This window comes from Oryzias latipes, chromosome 21, assembly GCF_053564925.1.
Source record: "Oryzias latipes strain Hd-rR chromosome 21, Olatipes_Hd-rR_3.1".
NCBI lineage: Eukaryota > Metazoa > Chordata > Actinopteri > Beloniformes > Adrianichthyidae > Oryzias > Oryzias latipes.
Genome location: NC_136257.1, coordinates 29,514,368 through 29,532,488, shown reverse-complemented (window position 1 = coordinate 29,532,488; position 18,121 = coordinate 29,514,368). Strand labels below are relative to the sequence as shown.

The window sequence follows — 18,121 nt, the reverse complement described above, 5'->3', positions numbered from 1 at the left end:
GAAATAATTAATTTGTGCTAACGGAATAATTATTCACGTCATAAGTCATTCATAAACACGATATTCTCTCCGTCCGGCCGCAAAAGCTGCTTTCAGCGGTAACTTCCGTTGTAGGTACCGGATGTTCTCGGGTTGCCGGATGTTCTCGGGGTCCTTCAGGGTCCTTCAAATGAGTTATATCACTAGAGGAGACATCACGTGGTTCCTCATGGGAGGAGAGCACCGCCATCTTGGTGAGGTCAAGTTTTGAAGCCCAAATCACTTTTATAACATTTAATAAAGAGCTCTGTTTTTGCTTTCAATCACTTCATCATATGAAAAAGAAGAATGGCTTGAAATTGCTTAGTTTTGTTCAGAAATACAAACTTCACGAGTACCCCTAACTTAACTAGTATTAGACTACTTAGATTTATTTCTATGTTCCTTTATTTTATTTTACTTATGTTTTTATTTATTTGTGTGTTATGTTCATTGTTTCTTTTTTTCCCCTCTATTCTTTATTTTCTATGTTAATATGTTATGTTTGGCAATGGTGACTGATCTTCGAGGCAATATTGATTACATCGTTATTGTTCGTTGTTAACGTTAATGTCATTGTTAATGTATGATACCGCAATTGTCAATAAAGTTTTTTAAAAAACTTAGCGACGTTAACTCATTGGTCGTGGCAACTTACAGCCAATCAAATAGTGTGACGTCATCATTGGTCGAAGGACCCCGAAGGACCCCGAGAACATCCGGCAACCCGAGAACATCCGGTACCCACACCGTGTCTCTGTGACCCACATTCGTTCAATTCAATTCAATTCAATTCAATTCAATTTTATTTGTATAGCCCAAAATCACAACTACAGTCGTCTCAATGGGCTTCGAAGTAAAACATGAAATCAAAAGGATCACGAATACAAAGAGTTCAATAGAAAAATACTAAAATGAACTAACAAACTGACTAAGCTATACTGGCATCCCTGCCCTTAGACCCCCTTCGCGGTAAGGAAAAACTCCCAAAAAAAACGGATTCCGGAAAAAACGAAGAAACCTCAGAGGTGCCCACATGAAGGAGGGATCCTCCCCCAGGACAGACAGGTGATTTACCAGAAATCTTAGAGAAGAATTAACTTATCTAAATCTACAACTACATATATAAAAGTCCAGCAGACGAGCTTCATCCAGCCGTGGTTGTGAGGACAGTCAAAGGCGCGAGTCGAGCCGGAGACAGGATCCACAGCCAGGTGTAGGAGCAGGAGCAGAGGCGAGGTACTCGGTCAGGTACAGAGCAGAGACGAGCCAGAGATGAGCCAGAGGCAGGAGGGCGAGCAAAGGCGAGGTAAACGGTCAGGAACTGGAGCACGGATGAGCCAACTGGAGTCTGGAAGCACTCCCACTCCCCAGGAGGGGAGAGGAAAAGAGGGACAATACATGAATCGCACTGCACCAAACAGAGGCATGGAGAACTAAATGATAAATTATGATCAAGAATAGAGGAGAGGAAGGGTAGAAGTAAAAACAGGAAAGAGGACAGAACCCTAGTGCACCATAGTTACCCCAGCTTCAACTTCTAGCAGCCTTTTAAAAGAAATAGTTATTATTAAGTTTAATTTAAACAAATTAACATTAAGTTAAATAATCTCTGAATACTTACTAGTCTGACAATAAGCCTGTCCAAAGAGGAATGTTTTCAGTCTAGCTTTGAATGTAGAAACTGAGTCGGCCTCTCTTACATGAGCTGGGAGTTTATTCCATAAGACAGGGGCTTGGTGACTAAACGCTCTACCTCCAACCGTACTTTTACTAATTCTAGGAACCACAAGCAGTCCTGCATTTTGCGAGCGAAGTGTTCTGATTGGTTGGTAAGGGACTATGAGGTCCTTAATATAGGACGGGGCCATTCCATGTAAGGCCTTATAGGTTAACAGGAGGATCTTGAACTTGATTCTGGAATCAACTGGGAGCCAATGGAGCGAAACTAACACAGGAGTGATGTGATCTCTTCTGCTAGTTCCAGCTAACAATCTAGCTGCTGCGTTCTGAACAAGCTGGAGACTTCTTAAGGAACTCTTAGGACACGCTGCTAACAAGGAGTTACAGTAATCCAGCCTCGACGTAACAAATGCATGGATGAGTTTTTCAGCATCACTCTTAGAAAGTATATTTCTGATCTTAGCAATATTCCGCAGGTGAAAAAAGGCAGTTCTGCACGCCTGAGATATGTGAGCCTTAAATGATAAATCCTGGTCAAGTAAAACCCCAAGGTTTCTAACTGTGGAATTGGGGGTTATACTTATGCCATCCAGGGAGACTATCTGAGCAGACAGAGTATCTCTGAGGTTTTTAGGACCAAGTATATTGACCTCAGTTTTTTCTGGGTTCAAGAGGAGGTAATTAATTGTCATCCAGGTCTTGATGTCACTGATGCAGGCGTTCAGTTTCTCTATCTGGTCATTCTGGTCAGGCTTCATGGATAAATACAACTGTGTATCGTCGGCATAACAATGAAAATTAATGCTGTGTTTCCTGATTATGTTTCCTAGGGGTAGCATATAAAGCGTAAACAGGATCGGTCCCAAGACTGAGCCCTGTGGGACTCCATAGTTGACTCGAGTGCACTGAGAGGAATGGCCATTTACATTAACGAACTGATACCTATCGGACAGATAGGATTTAAACCACTGGAGAGCAGATCCTCTGATCCCTATGTCCTGCTCTAATCTATGGAGTAAAATACCGTGGTCGATAGTGTCAAAGGCTGCACTGAGGTCCAACAGGACCAGAATAGAAAGTAGTCCCTTTTCTGAGGCCAATAACAAGTCATTAGAGACTCTAACTAGTGCAGTTTCCGTACTGTGGTGAGATCTAAACCCCGACTGAAAGTCTTCAAAGTGGCTGTTGTCCTGTAGGTGGCAGTAAAGTTGCTTAACTACAACTCTTTCTAGGATTTTAGAAATAAAGGGCAGGTTTGATATCGGTCTATAGTTGGCCAAGATGCTAGGATCCAAACTGGGCTTTTTCAGAAGAGGTTTAACAACTGCATATTTAAAAGACTGTGGCACGTAACCCGTTTCCAGAGAGGCATTTATCATTGTTAATATGGGATCATTAATTAGGGGAAAAGTTTCTTTAAAAAGTCTAGTGGGAATTGGGTCTAACAGACACGTTGAGGATTTGGAGGACGTAATAATTGATGTTATTTCCGCTTGATCCACAGCAGTGAAGCAGTCCAATGTTACAGAGGTTTCTATGGATGCCTCCACTTCTACCGCTTCAGCCTGCTCTGGGCTGATAGTAGGAATAACTTGATTTAACTTATGTCTAATATTTGAGATTTTACTGTCGAAAAATGTAAGAAAATCATCAGAGCTGAGAGAAACAGGAACATGTGGTTCTACTGAGCTCTGACTGCGAGTTAATTTAGCAATAGTGCTAAAAAGAAATCTTGGATTATTTCCATTCTCTGATATTAAGGTTGAATAGTACTGGCTTCTAGCTCTACGCAGGGCTTTTTTATAATTTAAAAGGCTATGTTTCCAGGTATTCAGAGACTGCTCTGAACCGGAGCGGCGCCATTCTCTTTCCAACTTACGGGTTTCTTGTTTAAGAGAACGAGTTTCAGCGTTAAACCACGGTGCTACTCGGTTTTGTCTGACGAACTTAGGTTTCAAGGGGGCAACAACATCGAGTGTACTCCTGAGGGCTTGTAAGGCATCATTAACAAAGTGGTCATTTATATTAGGACTGATACTATGGGAGCTGGTCTCAGAGTATTTTCTCAGAATATCACTAAGTACTGGCTGAACTGTGTGTTTGAACTCAGACACAGAACGGTCAGTTAAGGTTCTTCTAAGCTGTTTCTTATTCACTGGTGCAGAAGGATGTTCCAGTGTAAACTGGAAGGTAATCAGAAAGTGATCAGAAATGATGGGGTTAAGAGGAAGGACACTCAGCTGGCTGATCTCAAGAAAGGAAAAAGAAAAAGAAGAATGAATAATTAATCCGCTCGCACGAATTAATTATTTCGAGGGAACGAAATAGTATTTCGAGGGAACGGAATAGTATATTGTGGGAACGGAATATTATTTCGTGCGATCAAGATATTAATCTGTGGGAACGAGATGTATTTTAGTTTTTTTAATGTCCGGACACAGGCTCCGCATCAACATTATCGTCAACATTTATTTATTTATTCAACTATAGTTGGAAGTTTTTAATTTATGCATCAATTAGACATTTTTAATCGCAATAACTGCATTTATGACAATAAATTTGAATAATGTATCTATATGTATTTGATTGCAAAATATAAATAAAAAATATTAATAAACAGTTAATTCTGGCAAATATTACTAACATTTCCCGAACATTTTTCTTTGTAGTGTTTGCGGATTGGCGGTATCACAACGTGCATCCAAACAAAACAGATCATTTATATTACATGGATACGTTTTGTCTTTTCAACGGTTAACTGCAGGTCTTCTTATGGTTTTCATGAGCAGATGAGGTTAATGCCCAGCCTCTTTTTGAAGTTATTTACTTCAGTTGTTACTAAAAAAAAACCACACAAAAAAGTGAAATTAAATGAAAAAAGAATTTAAATGAAAAACATGAGAAAAACATTGATTAAAAATTCACATTCAATTTTTTTTTGTATTTAAATGGATATCACATATGAAGTCAGAATTATTTATGAGTTAATTTAATATAATAACTTATATTAAAAAAACATCATTATTACTTTAAAAACCTATAGATGCTATTTTGTTCTGGGTGTTCTGGGGGATAATCTTTAAAATCCGTAATTTGCGTCTCAGTTTATCAAATTTCCACAATCAGCTGCATCAACATCAGACCACAGCATATTTTGCATCAAATGAAAATCCGTATGCATATTAAAATCTCCTTTTATAAGGCACAGTCATCATAAAAGTTTTAGTCCTTTATTTTGAAAAACCTGAATAGCAGAGACAGTAGATCTGGGTTCAAACTGAGAATCATCTGAATCACCGTTTGCAGTAAACCCAGAATTCCCTGCAGCTTTTGGACACAACTGTGATTCACTCAGCCAGTTGTTGTGGAGCCTGGAGGGCTGAGGGGGGGGGGGGGTCAGGATTGTCACAACAAACAAAGATTTGCTCACTGACCTGTTTGGTCAGATGAGCATCTCCTTTTTTTTTCTCTCTTAATGTGGTAGCCAGTCATTATGTTGTATTTTGTCTGCATTTGATCAGACAGGTGCTGGCCATCAGGCTCAGTCTGATGATTATCCTCCGTAACAACAACTTGGTTGTTGTGTTCTTGTTGCGTTCACTCATGTCTTTTTTCTTTTTCTTTTCTGGGGATGTCATAAGAGGACAAAGCACGCAACTGTCTTTTTTTTATTTATTTTTTTAGGGTGGGTTAAAAAACTAGGACCTAAAAATTGAAAACAGTCAAATACAACTAAGTACTATGGCTGTCAGAGGTCAGAGCTCTGTCTCCCCCTCTGGTCCCCAGATATCTCGTCACACTACAACTCCCACCAACCCCAGTGCACACTTCCTGGATGCCGCACACCTGACTCTTTCATTTAGGCACTGCACTGAGTGAAGCTAACCAAAACAATTTGGCCTGTCACCGGGTCACTTCAGTCTGCTGTCACTTCAGCAAACTCACCTGAAGTCCTTGAACTTTCAGCTGCTTCCACTCCAAACCACTCATGAGCCGTTCTCATTTAAAGCTACAGTGGATGTGCCTCAATGCTGGAGCTGAAAATGAAGGGCACATTTTACATTTTCAACAGAGCTCCAGACCAGCAAGCTCTCACTGCTTGATTATTCCACTCTAACACCACTCATACACACCCATGCCTCATAATTTTTTCTCTAAAAATACTCAGGTAGGTATTATTCCCCACAAATGGATCATGAATTATAGTTTTTTTTCCCTGTAATCTCTCTCAGAATAGTCCCTTTCCTTGCAGATAAAAAACCATACAGGAGACTCCACCCAACCCTTTCATTTGTTTCAAGCTGTTCTTTTTCAGATGATTCAGTTCAGAGGATAAGAATTTCGGTTGATGTTCATCTCTGCTGAGTTTGAGTAGAAACACACAATTCTCTAACATAATCCTACAGTATATTGTTTTCTAATTGCCTCAGATGGATCTAAGTTTTTTTTTTGGTGCAATATGTTTAAAAATAAGAGAATGTCGAAAATACATTATAAGTAATGGATTTTTTCTTTCTGAGCACCTCCAGCGGCTGCAGAAGCACATGAAAGTCGTGCTGGGTGTCATCTCCTATCAGCCTGTGACTGCTGCAGAGCTGACAGGAGCCCAGTGGCTCCAGTCTTTTCGTGCAGAGGGAAAGTGCTGCACCTTGGGCTCTGCCCTCGCTGCTGGACCCCGTGACCCAGATATGAGCCTGGTGTCTCCTTAGTTTAAAGGAAAAGTTCTCTGCAAGAACATGACTAATACATAAGTCACTCTGAAACAAAGTCTTTGCTTTGTTTTTTGTTTTTCTTATTCATGCTGCTTTCATACGACGGAACTTCAGGTCCACCAAAAAAATAAAAATAATTTACAAAAAAAGTAAAATTACAAGATTTTAAGTGGTAAATTTAAGAGAAAAACATTCATGAAAGATTTTGGGGGAAAAAAATCCAAAATGAATATTTCAATTCTTGAAGCAGAAAGAGAGCTTTGATTGATAAACGCTGGTTTTAGAACTGACTTCACTTTATTAAAAAAAAAAAAAAAAAAGACTTCACTTAAAAACAAAAATGGCTTAATTCGGATTGAGCAGGACAAATGATGTGCAGCTTTATGGAACAAGCTGCTCACTCTGCAGCGTTTGAACCGTGCAAATCCAGGTCTAAACATGCATCAGAAACATGCATCTTCTGTCACTTCATACATTCCAGCTAAGCTTCATCGTTTGAACCTACAAATTCTTCACTAATGAAATGCATCTCGCTAAATGATTGTGTTTCTTCTGGTAGGATGTGACTCCTCAATTGTTTACTCCCTTGATGTTGTTGTTTCTCTCACCAATCAAATATAAATATGTGACATAAATCCGCCTCATGATGATGGGGATGCTGCAGACACGGATGGAGTGTGGCACTGGGAAAGGACGTATTTCAAAAACAGTTCAATGACAGCTAATGGCTGGTAGCCGAGTGCGAGCCGTGTTTTGTCATTATTTCCCAGGATGGAAAGCCATTGATTCAGCCGGTGATCTCATGGATAATAGCTTGATGCTGGGGAAAGAACCAAACTGAATGTAATGATCATGAAACAGACACACACACAAGAAAACAGACAATTTGAAGGGTTTTTCACAGAAACAAAGAATCATTTTAAAGTTTTCTAAGACCTTCTATTATGTCTTATTTTTAAATGTATTTAATCCAAGTGTTTCAAAAAATATTGACCTAAAAACACTGTCATTTGTTAAGAAGCAAAAGCCAGGTGATTCTTTTCCAAAGAATATTGGATTAATTTTTACTTTTTAATTTTAACATACACCTTTTTGTAAGGGTTCTGGTTCAGGTTGTTCATCCACAGCTGTCTTCATTTAGTTAATTCCCCTCTGTGCAGAGTGTCTGGTTTTCAGTTCCTCAGTGTCAGGTCATCTGTCCTGCTACTGGTTTGGTTCTCCAAGGGCTTTGGCTTGTTCAAGTTCATTTGTAAATGGCTAACTTTCCACCGCCATGCCCTGTCTCCTGCATTTTGAGTCCTACGCCAACAGTTCCCGACAGAATGACCTGACCCCCTTTCACCCAGCAGAAGCCTTTTTTTTTTTTTTCTGCAGTGACAGGGTATTTTGTTGTTTCTGGTTATGATCCCCAGGGGGATATTCCAGAAAGCAGGTTATGCTAGCTCCCACGGTAAGTTTGAGGCTAAGGAAGTTGATAACCTCAGCTTTCGGTTCCAGAAATGGAGGTATGTTTCAGGGTAGGTCAAGTTGCCATGGCAACTCTTGCTCTGAACATAACCTGGTCTGGAGCAGGTTTAGTTGAAGGTTAGTTTGTTTTCAGAGAGGTGAAGCAGCATGGCGTGTCCATTTGAAGATGATTTAGTGGATGAAGAAGCTCAGATAATACTTTTTCCACCATGAGAGGGTGATAAGACCACGTTTGGATGTTGGAAAGATAAACTTATTTACTTTGATCTAACTTAATTATTTGCTTCAGTTAAGATTAAAAATCTTTTTTTTTGTTAAGTCAGTTTAAAAATAACACATATTTTTCAGACAGTTATTTTGCTTTCATTCAAATTAATAATTAATAGTAGGTGTATCTTTGGTGATGCTGTTAGACTGGCACCGCAAGGGATTGTGGGATACCATTCCCTTTGCCTGTCTGGACGGATTTGGGTTTAAGTGTGGCTTTTTGACCGAATGTGTTTAGTTGTTTAGCTGTTTTACTGTGTTTTAGCGTGTTTTGCCGAGTTATTTTGTCCTACTTTGCTCAAGTGTCTGCCCCATGAGGGAAACGGAGGGAGAGGATGATGAGCTTAGATAGCACCCCTACAATGCAAAATTATATGATTTTGTCAGAAAATTCCTAAATGAATATAAACACAAAATAAACACTGTTTTGTTCTTTTTTTATTGTTATAAAAATGAGGATCTGCCAGCTCAAACTTAGATATATGAGAGTTCAAGAATTATAATTCATTACGATGGAAAAAAGATTACTTGAATTGGAGTAATATGACATTAAGTTAAATAAATATGTAAATTTGAGTTGTATTAACAATTATTGAGTTTTATAGACGTAAGAAATTAGGTTGAATAAATTTAACTCAATTACTTATTACCAATAGAAGTAATTCATTTAAGTTGGCAAAATTGGATAAGTTATATATATGTGCGTCACATGAAAATGGAAATAAGATCAGAAACTTGTGCGTTTACTTTGTCTGTTCTTCTACTACAAGCAGAAACTCTTTCTTTTGATGATGCAGCCGTATTACTTTTTTGATGAACGTATAATCTTCATACACCGTCATTTATCTCAGACTCCGTCTCACTGAAGTATAGCGCTCTCTTTTCTTTTTTTCTCCATGCGTTTCCATGGTGACTCCGGAAATCGGCGATCTATTGAGAATGTCTTTATGTACTTGACATGCACATGCATAAACCCAGGGTTACCAAGTCGAGCGTAATTACGCCAACTCATATCCGGTCTTTTGGAACCGACACACCCAGAGTAAGCGAGTAAGCAAGTTCAGGCGGATTTCAGCCAGAGTTCAGGCTTAAAGTCAGGCTAGTTTTAACATGCTTCCTGGAATACCCCCCAGTAGTTTGTATCCTGGCTCACTTCTGAGTTTTTTTCCTTTTAATTTCTATTTTGGACAATTATTACTGACCTGTCTAAATATTTCTGCTATGTTTGAGTCCCCCTGACTCACTTCATGGTTTTGTTGCTAAAAAGATTTTAACTTATTTAAAAAGTAGTTTTAAGTTGTTTGTATTTAACCCCTTAGTCCCCTTTCTGTAAATCTTTTTGAAAATTTTGTATTTGCTATTTAGAAAGTTTTGTTTGTAATGCAGTAGCATAAATATCAGTAGCACTTTTCCACCTGTTAAAGGATAGTCCTATTCACTCATGCATACATTCACATTGATTTTTGCATGGGATTACAATCTCTAATTTATGCATCTAAAAAAATTAATGGACTTAAAATATTTAAAGTAGTCCACTGAGTCTAAATTGGCTGAAAATGTTGCTCATTTTGAAAAAGATGTAACAAAGACACAAGTCTTAGACCTGTCCCAAATTCAGCAATATTGGTCTTTATGGTTGATGCTGAGGCACTGTTTGGTGTTACAAACTTTGCATATTTTTAATTCTACAAGCTGATTCTTTTGACTAATTTACCAACTCTATAAAACTGGGCAATAATTTTGATTTTAATTATAATTTTAAAAAATAGATGAGTGATAAGATATCTTCCGGTTCCGGGGTTAAGGCAGGACGCGTGGTCGCGGCTCTCTGCGGATACTATCTTCAAATTACTTAAGAAGTTGATTTTCTCCAAAAAGAGAGCTGACCATGCCCCCGAAGAAACCCCAGGAATATGAAGAGCTCAAAAAATCTCTTGACATTATTCAAGAAACGCTGAAAAGTTTTATGGATCAAGTGTCGGCTAAGCTAACACCGCTCTGGGATATGATGGAAGAGTTCCGAAGATTTCGGGCTCAAAACGAGCAGGGAGAAAACCGGGTCGAGATTCTGGAGAAAAGACTGGACGATGTGGAACAGCAAGTAAGGATGAATAATGTCATTCTCACTGGAGTACCAATCAAGCCTCGAGCGAAGCTGAATTCAGCAGGAGCTAGCACTGCTAATGCTAGCGCTAGCGTAGCTAGCAGTGCTAATACGGAGATCGACGCGTCGCTGGAGCAGCAAATACATTCATTTCTCACATCTAAAGGGATTTCCCTGGATCTCAATACCATCGAGACCTGCCACCTGCTCCCCAGGAGAAAGGAGACGGATAAACCAGCGATCCTCATCAGGTTTGTGAATCACAAACACAAGCTAGCTCTGATGAATCAACGCAAAAACCTGAAAGGTTCGGCTGCTTATCTGAACGACCATCTGACAAGAAGGAATGCTGAAATCTCAAAACATGCACGGCTTCTCAGGAAGCGTAAGCAGATTGAGAACACTTGGGTTAAAGGCTGCAGGATTTATGTCAAACCGCTCGGTCCAGAGGACCGCACCAAGGTTATGGTTGTGAACACCATGAAGGACTTTGAGAAGTGTTTGATCACGGTCGTCTGAATCAACGTGGAGTAATAAATCAAAGAGCCAAATAATTTCAAGAAATATGACACCTGGAATCTTCACTTTCTCCATAAGTCTGACGTCACCTGAATAACAGCAGAGAGTTCTGACCTGCAGACAATTTGACCTCAACTTTCACCGCAGCTGATATCAGCTGAAGAAGGATATGGACCTGAATCTAATGTCTGCAGACATAACATGGAAGAGAACTATTAACTGTTTTGAACCCAGAAGATCAGCTGTTATCAGTAAAAGAAGAAATACCAACCTTGGACAATCGACAGATTGTGGACCCTTTTAAATTTTTTTCCTTACAGCATTACCTTATTATAAAAGAAAAAAAAAAAAAAAATTTTTAAAAAGTAAAACAAATGATTAATCACTTATTGAAAATTGTTAAATTGATTGACTTTTGATGATATTACTTCACTAGCTCCTAAAATTGATAAAATGATTCAAAAATCTTTCCTAATGTAGCATAATTTTGCACATGTTTTTAACTTTTGATACTTGATGAAATTTTGCTATGAAAACTCCTGAAACAGTGTTGTGTCTATTTTACTGGTATAGTATTATGTTTTAAAGCATATGAATGACTTTTAAAAGTAACATAATTTGCATATATTTCAGATGCTGCATTTGCCATGTTGATTTCTAAAGTTATTTTTGACGTAGTACTTAAGTAATTTCATCTTTGGCACGTGCTTTATTGATACCTTATGATTATTAATTCTGTCTGATAAAACCTAGGAACCGGATATTGATAAATCATGTAATAAAATGGTTATAGTATAACGGGGTGGGATTATATAAGTTCGCTTCTTTCCACTCCCTTTCAAGCAATTTTTATTAATTATGTCTAATTATCCTAAGTTTGATTAGTTACTGTATGAATGTATAACTGATGATTATATTGCTTTTGTGTGTATTACTCCTATTTGATTGCTTGAAATAAACCATTTCAAATCAAAATAAGATGCTCAAAAAGTTAAGTTATCAATAACCAAGCATGACAGCAGGTCTAGGAAAACTTTATTGTAACGACGGGAACTTTTTTTAAACAGTATGTTCTTTTGTTTTTAATATCTTTATACAAATAAAAAGCTGATAAACCTATAAAAGACAAAGCCATCAGACATTATTTAATGCTCCTCACCAAAGCTGCCAAAGCTGCTCTGCATGAGTTTTGGTGACAAATTTATCAAATATCTCTCTCTAGTGGCCTGCCGTGGAACAACACAGAGTTTCACACATCTGCAGACATATTTTATTTTGTTGGGGAAAAAGAGAATAGTTTACAATTGTTTGAATATAAAATGCTTTTGTTCTTATTATTTCTAACAGTTCTATAGTTCTGCTAAACTGTAGGTAAGGCTGCAAACCCATGAGCGCTGCTCATGAACGATTTTGAACCACAGAAGAATATTTGAAAAAAGAATAATGTCAAAATTGTGAAATATACAGTTTTTTTCTCTATTTTTATCATTTACTCACCGCTATACTGTTTTTTTGTTTTGTTTTATTTGGGTTTTTTCTGCAAAGTTTATTTATGAACTGCTCGGTTCTTTTTTGCCTCATAATCACAAACTGTCGTCATCTTCATTTACAAAGTTTTCTGTTCTCAAGTTTATCTGTGGTGCAGTGGTTGGCCCCCCTTACCTAACAGCAAATAGGTCCTGGTTTGAATCCTGGCTGGCCTCTTTCTGTGTGGAGTTTGCGTCTTTTCCTTGTGCGTGCGTATGGGTTTTACTCCGGCTTCCTCCCACAGTCCACAAACATTTAGGTTAATTGGAGATTCTAATTTGGCCTCATGTGAGTTTGTGACCTTTTTCTGGATGCACCCCCACCTTTGCCCAACAGTAGATGTGTTGTCTCGAGCAACCCAACAACACTAAAAGAGAGTCAGTAGGTTCTGAAGATGAACACATATGCAACAGTTGTGTTAGTGGTGAGGGACCAATGAAATGCAATAGGAGGATCTCGTTCATATCTTTCTCGTGTTTCTTCTGTTTTTTTAGACTATTCACTCTTGGTTACTATTTTATCCTTTGTCATGTTCACGCCTGGTTTAAACGATGTCATCACAGCTGCTTCAGTCTGCTACTTCCTTTGTACTGATTTTGGTGATGTATTGTCAGATCCTGACCCTGTTGGTAGTTTTTCAAAATGTCTCTAAATGTTAAACTCTTGATCTAAATGTTTCATTTTTTAAACAACTCATATTTGATTTGCAATCAAAATATACGTGAAAACAAAAATGCAAATATGCGTAGGGATGCGCAGTACTTGTTGTGTTAAGATGAATCTGTACACGAAACACAGAATAATGTAAGTATTTGCAGACTTTGTCAGCAAATGGAGTTGGTGGAAGTTAGGATTCCTCAGGTTTGCAAGCCAGCAGGTAGAAATATTTGACAGCTGCTTCCACCTCGGTGTCTGCAGAGGTCACGTTCATGCACGACATCAACCTGCAGAGAGCAGCATGCGATAAAACTCTGCATAAGTGACTTTTGGTGGGTCGGTCAGATTGGCGACCTGTCTAGGGGATACCAGCCCTCCCCCAACAGTAACCAGGACAGGAATGAATGCATATTAGCTCTGAGATGGTTTACCTTTGACAAGTGACCTGGGAGAGGCTGGACGCCCTTTGTGGGTCATCTTTCAGCAGGGCCTGGTAGCTGGAGAACGACTCCACCAAGCCCATGAAGGCGGACAGAGGCATGCGCTTTCTGTCCCACACACACTCTCGCCTGCAATGGATGACATCTATTACAACCGTTTTTAGTGATTGAGTCAATCTTTTTATTATTCTGTTGCAGAGTAAAAATGAGATCAAAACAGTAAAAGTCGTTGGAGGAAACCAAGCTTTGACTCACCATTCCTTGTCAGGGTATGGAATAGACTCATAGGCCTCTCGATACAGCTGAATAGAACTTTGACCAAGGTGGGGGCTGCGGTATGGGTGCAAAGCGGCATAGAACTATTGGGATTTAACAAAAACAAACAAAAAAAACTGCTTTAGAAAGAAATAGTAAAAACTTCCTCCGAAATATTAATGCACTTAGTTTCAACCTGTTTGCTTAGTCACCTGTATGAGTTATGGCGGTAAAAATGGAAGACAAAAATCAACTCAACTTTAATGTAACTGCAAACACAATTTAGATCAAACATATTGCAGGTCTGACTATCTCTTTCTATCAAGCTGATGTGAAATGTGAAATTGCATCATAAATTAAGCACGTACACTTTTTGCTAAGAAGCTTTAGGATTCTGTCATCATGCACATAATCACTACAGATGTGCTGTAGCATGAAATGCACACTTTCTCTTCATGGTGCAGAGACAATTGTTTGGACTTAAACCTGTCAAAAACCAAAGAATAGATCATCTGTTTCCACCATCGATGCTCCACTGCACACAAACTGTCTGTTAATAATGAAATAATTGAACACGCTGAATGACATAAACATCCTGGTACCATGCATGCAGCAAAAAATGTGCATGAACATTTTCACTCTGCAGGTTCACCGAGCGGTCTTGATATTTTGTGCGGACCACCTGTGCCCCATACAGGTTTACCCCTTTTTTCACAGGGCCGTGTGACTAAAGCATATAGGCTAAGTCAGCAGCAATGGCGACTTTTTTATACTTGTATTTACTTTTTTCTGACCAACTGAGTACACAAGTTTTATGTCCTACTGAGTGTATGCATGTTTAACTGATTTTCATGCTGATTCTTTGGCTCTGCTCTGAGCTATCAGAAAATAAAGGAATTACGATTTGCATGAATCTATTTGATTTTTCTAGAAATTCTGTGCACTAATAGATCTGTGTCTTCAACCCTTTAACTTCTGAATTTATTTCCGAAAGTGACTTTTGGCACTTTATTTTCTAAATACATGTGGCCATTGCTGAACTTTTTTCTTGGACGCACAGACTGAAGGAAGGGTTATGGTTAAGGTTAGGGTTAGGTTAATACGTGCAACATTTAGCCTTGGATGTACTTAAAATATGTGCGGGCACGATAAATTTTAGTTTTTTGTGCTTGGTCACATGTACATATGTGGGAATAACATCTGCCTTTATTTTTGGCTATGAAAAAAAAAACACACACACATATGCTTATAGACAGGATGCTATATTTAACTAATATTCTAGCTGAAGTGGTTTGTCTCATATTTGCAACAACAGGTATTAAGGGGTTAAGATGGAACCAGGGTTTTTGTTCAGCATTTTTTTTTTAGCTGTTTTATCATTTGCTAAGTGGAAACAAGGATGTAAACGCACATTTGGGATGGGGAGGTTGAACAAAACACACACAGATTCTGGTTTAATTACTGAATGGGGATTTCTGTGTGTTCTGTGGAAATCTGGATGCTCTTCTTGTGCCGAAGTTCTGGAAATCAAAATTTGGAATGTCCAAAATGTTACCAATGGATTCAGGAACGTCCTCAGGAAAGAGCATGATGTTTGTAGCTGGACGCCTGCATATCCCAGCCTCGTATTCAATTGATTTTATGAACAGCTGCAGTTTTTCTGATTTCCTCTCTCTTTTTGCTCAGTGTGACTCTGCACTCCTGATCAGAATTACAATAAATCTTGACTGTAAATCCAGTAAAAATTTCTGCATTTTTTGACAAAATGTTCAGAAGAGCGTAGAGGTTGTGATGAATTCTGGTAGTACCTCCTTGCAGATTTGGTTAAGTTCTTGCAGGCTGCAGTAGGGGAAGCTGAGCTCCATGTCAATTGTGTAGTTAAGCAGAGCCAAGCAGCCGCGGGGCTTCAGGACCCTGTGGGCCTCCTGGAGGAAGCGAGCCCTGTCAAACCAATGGAAGGCAGACATGGCTGTCACTAGGTCCACTGAGCAGTCGGCGAAGGGCAGCTCTTCAGCCACACATTGCCTGAAAAGGATACGAGGTCAGCATCAAACCTTTTTCTTTACCATGCAGGATGAGTGTGGTGTGACAACTTTGAGAGGAACTAAGCCTTCCTGAAAGGCAGTCGGTGTGTGAGGCGCACACATGGTGCCGCTCCTTCCTAAACTCTCTTTTGAAAGTTTTCTCCAAAGTTTCACCAGGGAAAATGGTCATTTTTCTCATAAACATCTGTTGTTAAAAAAAAAAAACATTTTGATCAGAACATTTCCAAACATAATAGCAACCTTTTTTTTCGTTTGTAAAGGTCACCAATGGTTAGCAGGAGAACGTGTAGACGAAGAGCTCTCAGTAATGGGAAGTGGGGTGGGGTTGCTCTGTGCCACAGGTCCCTCATACAACTCAGAGGTGAATTTATGATGAATTTCTGCAGAAACTGTGTCCTAGATTACAACAGGTTTTTTCATTTGGGTCAAAAACGACATAATCATAATTAAAAGACCACTGGGAACACTTTCAAAAGAAGACTGGAGTGGGACTTTAAGATCCTTTGATTCTTGAAGGCCAGTCCTCCAAAATCTCGCAAAAAAGAAGAGAATTACACATTTTTGTTGGCACCAAGCAACATTATCATCTTTATCGAACCTTCTAACCAAATGTATAAACAAAAGCAAAAGTATTAATATTTTTTTTGGCGCTAAAACGTACCTGTATGTGACGTTAGGCTCTTTATTGTGCTCCATAGCCAGTTCTAACTGGGCAGGACTCACGTCTGTCCCAACCACAGAGGCAAAGTGTTTGGCCAGCAGCAGAGTGCCCTGACCGGAGCCACAACCCACATCCACAGCCAGCTCCGAGGGCCGACCTTTCTGATGAAACATGGGATTCACTGACAAGCTGCAAGGAGAGCGTTTTCCAGTCCATCCCTCAGACTCACATGCTTCTCCAGGAAGCCCAGCACTTGTTGCAGCAGGTCACCCGACGGAGAGATCCTGTACTTCCAGTAGGAAACTGCATGATCCTTCCCTTCAAATAGACGGTACGTCATGGTTGTTCGTTCTAGAAACTGGAACTGCACTCACTGAAGAGCCACTATTCCTCTCTGAGATCCAACATTACAAATTCCTGACAGCAGGCTCACAAAAGGAGGCTGCTTGAACAGAAAGGGGGCTCGCCATGTTTCATAATGAGTCTTAAAGGGACAACACCAGATTAAAAAAAAGGATTTTTCTTTGCAAAGTAATGATCTACCATTGTTTCACCTTTAAACAGCCTGAACTCAGAATACCGGACCGCCTCAGAGTCAGAGGCTCTTTGTAAAAGTCATGTGATGTGCCTCAAAGATTCTTCTGGATGGGGTTTACAGCTCAGCCTCAGGGGGACCCGAGTGGATGTTGCCAGGCCTGCCATTTTTTTTTTTCATTTATTTTCTGTCTGAAATATTTTCATTATGTTTTGTATTTTGAATTTTGTGTACTGTGTCATTTGAACGAAAGTTGAATATTGAGAGTCAGACAAAACAGGAAAAAGAATCAAAGAAAGTAAAAAAAAAAAGATAAAAAAATCAAGAACGAGCAAAGGGAGTAGCAGAAAATGGTCATTCTGAGAATATTTTTTTTTTCATTGACTCCACTCAGTGTACTCTTTTATTCAATCATTCAAGTCTTTTTTTTCTTCTTTAATAAAACCTGATAAAAGTAAGTAAATACATAAAACCACCATTTGTTCCTACTGGAAAGTGAGTGGGCAACAAATTAGACCTCTCTATAAATTAAATGTTTTTTTCACATAAAAAGATTTAATCTGATTTTAGTTTCTAAACACTTATCAAAACATTTAGATTCTTCACATTGATGCTATCTAAATATTGACCAGAATTAGTTATTTGACATGCTTAAGTGATACTGTAAATCAAATTGTATTTTTTTCCTCTTTCGTTTTCTTCATTTGCTTTGGCATCTGTGCTCCAATGGAACTGGAATAGAGGACTCCCTTAAAAATGAGATCTCAAGGGGCAACTTCTCCTTTAACCTAACTGTTTAAACAAAGAGCAAATAAAAAAGTTGAGACAAAATGCCATCTTTCTCATCCTCAAGCCCTTTAATTCAGCTTTTTAAAGCTAAACTTGATGGTCAAAAGCGACTGTTTTACATGTACATTTAAAGTTTTTTCTTTTTTTACTTTCAAAACGAGGATGTGCAGAAAAGTCAGGTAATAGTGAAAAAAGGGAAAATAAATCACAGCTGAGCTTTAACCAGTGCGTTAAACTCATCTTTTAAATCAATGTGATTAGACAAACCTTCACAAGTTTCAACTGATTAATTTACTGATGAAATGACATCATAGTTGGTCCCTCTAACAAGTCCTGCCATTTAGACAGTCCAAGTATGAACTCAATTAACTATCATTCTAGGTAGGAAATCTGGATTATTAATAAATGGAGTAAAGCTAGAAGTCATTTGAAATCTGCCCCG

The 18,121-nt window shown here is 38.8% G+C and overlaps 1 protein-coding gene across 2 annotated transcripts; it reads right to left on the bottom strand.

The window, feature by feature from the left end:
- Window positions 1–9,341: 9,341 nt before the first annotated feature.
- Window positions 9,342–17,858, bottom strand: LOC144988692 (putative methyltransferase DDB_G0268948). 2 transcript variants are annotated; one of them, XM_078939467.1, is made up of 6 exons: window positions 16,585–17,858; window positions 16,356–16,516; window positions 15,458–15,674; window positions 13,650–13,753; window positions 13,386–13,523; window positions 9,342–13,241 (listed from the first exon to the last, which is right to left on the bottom strand). In XM_078939467.1, exons 1-6 carry the CDS (start codon window positions 16,693–16,695, stop codon window positions 13,145–13,147), a joined length of 828 nt encoding a protein of 275 aa, XP_078795593.1. In that variant the 5' UTR covers window positions 16,696–17,858; the 3' UTR covers window positions 9,342–13,144. The 2 variants fall into 2 exon arrangements, with proteins under 2 accessions (XP_078795593.1, XP_078795594.1); XM_078939468.1 differs by having other exon boundaries at window positions 15,458–15,590.
- Window positions 17,859–18,121: the final 263 nt, after the last annotated feature.